Source organism: Triticum dicoccoides, chromosome 1A, assembly GCF_002162155.2.
Source record: "Triticum dicoccoides isolate Atlit2015 ecotype Zavitan chromosome 1A, WEW_v2.0, whole genome shotgun sequence".
Lineage (NCBI taxonomy): Eukaryota > Viridiplantae > Streptophyta > Magnoliopsida > Poales > Poaceae > Triticum > Triticum dicoccoides.
The window spans coordinates 544,220,771-544,226,276 of NC_041380.1; the positions used below are offsets into that span (position 1 = coordinate 544,220,771).

Genomic DNA, 5,506 nt, shown 5'->3' on the forward strand with positions numbered 1-5,506 from the left:
AAAATTTGCAAAGTTTGACTTGACTCAAATCTGATACACGGAGTAAAAACGACCGAGGGGGTAAGACAGAAAATCTGGACTGTGGGGTCTTGATACATGCGTTACACCAGCCAAAGTTCATTAGTCTGAGATGCTGCCTTATTGTCATACATAAGCATCGTTGACTAATCCAGTAATTATGATTCATGCACCACACCAAACATAGTATTCTACACCATAGCATTTATGACTTCCCACGGGCTACCACTTCCCAACACGTTGAGTCAAATATTATCTATGCTCTTCGAGTATTTCTCTTCTGCATTAGTGTTCTTGAAAGATTGTTGTTAATCTAAGTCAAATCCATGTAATGTCAATAACAAAGACTTTCTGCTCCTCAAGGTATATATAAGCACGCTCCTAGGTATGCTCAGTACTAACCAAAGGATTTCTCATAACCATACCGCACAAGAGAATTCAGAGATCAGAAGAAATGGAGGAGGCAGAATGTGCATCTGGTTGGGGTTCTCTCGATGCAATCTGTGAGGAGTCGGAGATGATTGCACATTTGCAGTCAGTGCTCTGGTGTGACAGTGATTCTGATGCAAACCTCCGCTCCTCCAAAAATGATAGCACAAATGCATCTTTTGATCTCCAAGTCGATGACCTCAGTTCGGCAAATGAGAGGGACATTGGTATCAAGAGAAAGATGCAAGTGGATGAGCACAGCGACCATCACAATGAAGTCCCCGCGGTTCTCTCGGTAAGTGAAGGCCTACAATTGGTCAATTTTATCATTAAAATTAATTCTACTCCTTATTTATTTATTTTTGATAGCAATCGATTCTCTAGGCCCCAAGGAAGAGTGGTAACAAATCAAGAGCTGCAATGGACTCACAAAGCAACTATGCAAAGGTTTAATAGTTACTTACATATTATTAGCTTTGTTTCCCTTTTGGGGAATCTCTTATTAAACATTTTATCACCATGTGCAATTTTGGAACAGAGAAGAAGGCATAAGATCAGCGAGAGGCTAAGAGTACTGCAGCACCTGATCCCTAACGGCACAAAGGTGAATTCTTACTATTTTCCATTCATTCTTCATTTGCACCTGCCAATGCTAATTGTGTTGAGCGTTTGCTTTTTCAGGTTGACATAAGCACAATGTTGGAGGAAGCAGTCCAGTATGTCAAGTTTCTGCATATGCAGATCAAGGTATGTATTCACTTATAAAGCAACAGATGCACAAATATTTCGATTGTCAGTGTGCGAGTGTGTGCCACTTAGTTCTTCCCATCTTTTTGATGCATAGCTCTTGAGCTCTGATGAAATTTGGATGTACGCTCCGCTCGCCTACGACGGCATCAATGCCAATTCCCCCCATTTGGATTCTCTGGTTCAGGAATGACTACCCCAAACAAACTGACTCAGCAGATGGTACATAATTTGTTGGAAGGACCTATGGCTCAACTGTTCTGATTCATCTGTCATAGCATTGTCATATCTCTTGTGGACTTCAACCCGAATTTCCATTTATTGAGTATTGTAGCTCCTTATTCAGGATTCTATTTTTATTCTTGATTGCTTAAACAATGTCAATAATAAGATTTATTTTAAACCGGGCTTGTTGTATATTGATTTTGATTTAGAATCGACCTCTTACTTTGTACTTATACAAAGGAACGGAATCAAGAGCTAGCATGGCAATTTATACAACTTATTCTTTAAAGAAAAAATAGCTTTACCCTTTACACACACAATCGACTGGCTAATAAATGCATCCGCCCAAAGGATAAATATAGAAATATAAACAATATGAAATATAGGAGTATCTTCTATGTTGTATTGATGACTACAAGCGCACAAATGACCGTATTACCTTTACCGGAAGTGTTAACCAAGTACTCCCTCTGTCCGGAATTATTTGTCATAGAAATACATAAATATGGATGTATCTAGAATTAAAATATGTCTCGATACATCCATTTCTTCGACAAGTACTTCCAAACGGAGGGAGTTAAGATTAGTCGTTTCCTCTTACCACAATTAGAGTTCTCTACCACAACTGTCGAACCTGGCCTCGTCGTGTTTGCTGAGCTGGTTCATGTGAATGCTTTAGTCCCACCCGGCTACCGAAAGGAGATGTGCATCAAGATACAAGGTGGACTCTCCCTTTGTTCTCTAAAATATTAAAAGCACACATAGCTAGCTAGTCTCATGTTGCCCACAAGCGCTCACGTGAATATGTGCGACTTTGAGGTGCCGACGATAAACCTGTTCTATTTATTTTTACTAAGCCAAGGTGTACATCTTATGCATGGCAAAGCAGTTTTATCCTTGGCCCGTTTCATGCGCATCAAAGTAGAGGGAACAAGGAGAGTTTGCAGCCCTAGCTTGTGATCCTTGGAATGCTGGCAATGGCTACTTGTAATTTTACCGAAAAAGGGTTTCCCCCCGCTTTGTATACAAAGCAACCAACCGAACCATACAGGAAAGGTGCTGGGGCGGAAGCAGCACAAACACGCCCAAAAAGAAACGACAGAGAAAAGCAAAAGAAACAAATGCCGACAACGGCGGATCAACAAAAGCGAAGAAGACTCGCGATCGCAGCGCCCACCAGGCTCTTCCACTAGACTCCAAGACTCCGAAGCGCCAGCACCTATCAACACCTCCAAGAAGGATCGCGACGATGACGACGCTGCTGCCAGGGGTTTCCCCCGGTACACGACGAGGCGAGAGGAAGGGTAGCCCCGACGCCCTCCCGGAAGGTCAGGAGGCACCCATAGGCGCCACCGCGCCGGTGTCGGCCATGCTGACAGGGGTTTCCCCCGATCCCAACCCGCACCTGGGGCGCCCCGGAGCCTGCCACCAAACCAACCACCACCGTGCTCCAACGCAGTCACGAGGCCCCCATGCCGTCTCACCACGGCACCACGAACTGAGGACAACACGGCAAGGAATCAGAGCCGGGACTAAGGCAACAACCCGTCGGCACGCGGGAGGGCCCCACCTCCACCGTCAGCGACGGTAGCCGTCCGGACGCAATAGCAGGAGCACACCAGGCCCGGCCGAGCCCTCGTGGGCTCGTAAAGCTCCCGCCTTCGCGCTGCTGCCGGCACGCCGTCGGAGCCGTCGCCCCAAGACCGAGCTGCTCCTCCTCCTCACCACGCCGCAGACAACGAGGACACGCCCGGGGGCCGGCCCGCAAGGACCCAGATGGAGCCCCGAGGGCCCAGATCTGGGCCGGGCGCGCCGCCGGCCAACCAGCGCCACCAAGCCGCCCTGCCGCCAAAGGACGGCGCCACCACCTCGCCGGGCCGCCGCCAGCCGCCACCAGGCCGCCGGGCCGCCGCCGGCCGAAGGGCACCCGCCGCCAGCCCTGCCCCCGGGGCAGGGGGAGCGCGCGCGGGGGAAGGAAGGGCCCGCCGCCGCCAGCCGCCCGGCCAGATCCGGGGGCTCCGCCGGCGGCGGCGGGGGGGAGGAGCACGGGGGAGGGGGGAGGAGAGGAGCTCGAAGGGGGCCGCCCCGGCCGCCCCCCGGGGAGGCGGCGCGAGCGCGGGGATGGGGGAGGGGAGGGAGGAAAAGCCCTACTTGTAATTTTCTCTTTGCTGGTTAGCCATTGAAAAATTCTGGGTTAATCTAGTGAATGCATGGTACAGCCTTAGTCCATACAATACAAGCAAGCATGCATGCATGCATTTGCACCGTTGACACCGCGGCGCCGTCGATCAGGAGCAACTGCATGTGCAAGATGTACCACTGGCTAATCATACGTACTGTAGTTTACCGAGTCAAAGAATTAAGATTCGTCTCCGTTTCGCCTCAGTGGGTACATGGCATGGAGCAATGCTACTAGGCATGACCTAGCTACTTAATTTTGTGTAACGTTTACCGAGTCAAAGTATCACCGTTAGCGAGTTTAGCTGCGCGCGGCATGTGCAGATGTGCTTACCTAGCACAATGGAGCGATCAACGCAGGGAGCAATGGCGGCCCGGTCGTGGCTGCTCCTCCTCCTCGGCCTCGCCGGCGTGCTCCGGGTTCGCGGCCAGCGCGCGCCCGACAGCACAGGTGAGCTTAACTAATTAACACCTCTGAATTACGCTGTTTCATCACATGTCAGTGCATTGAGCTAGCGTATACGCACGTACGTGAAGGTTTCGTCAGCATCGACTGCGGCCTGCCGTAGCAGGCAGGCGGCTACGTGGACGCCGCCACCAAGCTACCGTACGTCCCGGACGGCGGCTACACCGACGCCGGCACCAACCACAACATCTCCCCAGAGTACATCAAGCCAAGCTCGTCGAAACGCTATCTCAACGTCCGCAGCTTCCCCGGCGTGGCCCGGAGCTGCTACACGCTCCCGTCCACCGTCGCCCGAGGGTCCAAGTACCTGCTCCGGGCGACCTTCATGTACGGCAACTACGACGGGCTCAACCGGCTCCCCGTCTTCGACCTCCACCTCGGCGTCAACTTCTGGCCGACCGTGAACATCACCAAGGCCGACTGCCGACACGCCGCAACTGGCCGAGATCATCGCCGTCGTCCCGGACGAGTCCGTGCAGGTCTGCCTGGTGGACACCGGCGCCGGGACGCCCTTCATCTCCGCGCTCGACCTGAGGCCCGTCAGGGACACGCTGTACCCGCAGGCGAACGCGACGCAGGCGCTGGTCCTCGTCGACCGGACCAACTTCGGCGTCAGCGGCGCCGCGCTGGTCAGGTACCCGGAGGACCCGTACGACCGCGTGTGGATCCCGTGGAGCGAGATCAACTCAAATGAATGGACGGAGATCTCGACGCCGGAGAAGGTGAAGGAGCTGGCCGACCCCCGCTTCAACGCGCCGTCCGCCGTGATGCAGACCGCCATCACGCCGCGCAACGGCTCCAGGTCGGCGTCGTCCAGGACCATCGAGCTGTCGTGGGACGCGGCGCCGAACCACGCCTACCCCGACCCCGGGGTCATCGGCATCATCTACTTCGCGGAGCTGGAGGTCGTGGCCGGGGACGCCGCCGCGCGCCAGTTCGAGATGGCCATCAACGGCAAGCTTTGGAGCAAGGCGCCCTTCACGCCGCAGCACCTCGTGTGCGACGCCTTCTTCAACAGCGAGGCCCACCGTGGGTTCGGCGGCGACTACAACATCACCCTCAACGCCACGGCCAACTCCACGCTGCTGCCCACCATCAACGCCGCCGAGTTCTTCTCCGTCGTCTCCATGACCAACGTCGCCACGGACTCCAAGGATGGCACTCACAGTTCTCACGTACGGTGATAGTGGATATGCACATTATTTGATAACTGATCTTTGTTGTGCTACTCAATTTTTTGACAGTTGCCGCCATGGCTGCGATCAAGGCCAAGTATGAGGTGAAGAAGAACTGGGCGGGTGACCCGTGCGCTCCCAAGACTCTCGTGTGGGAAGGGCTGAACTGCAGCTATGCCATTTCAATGCCTCCAAGAATCACAAGATTGTAATAGCATCTCCAACAGTAGCACAAAAATTCCGCGCCCTAAAATAGTTTTAGTGCACC

The 5,506-nt window shown here is 53.1% G+C and overlaps 1 protein-coding gene and 1 pseudogene across 1 annotated transcript; both read left to right on the plus strand.

Annotated features, from left to right (window-relative positions):
- Window positions 1-472: 472 nt before the first annotated feature.
- LOC119323106 (transcription factor RSL3-like) lies at window positions 473-1,387 on the plus strand. Its single transcript, XM_037596712.1, has 5 exons — window positions 473-742; window positions 832-894; window positions 986-1,051; window positions 1,129-1,194; window positions 1,292-1,387. The coding sequence occupies exons 1-5, from the start codon at window positions 473-475 to the stop codon at window positions 1,385-1,387; spliced, it is 561 nt and encodes a 186-aa protein (XP_037452609.1).
- A 2,576-nt stretch (window positions 1,388-3,963) lies between these two features.
- On the plus strand, window positions 3,964-5,450 carry LOC119323191 (annotated as a pseudogene).
- The last annotated feature ends 56 nt before the right edge of the window (window positions 5,451-5,506 follow it).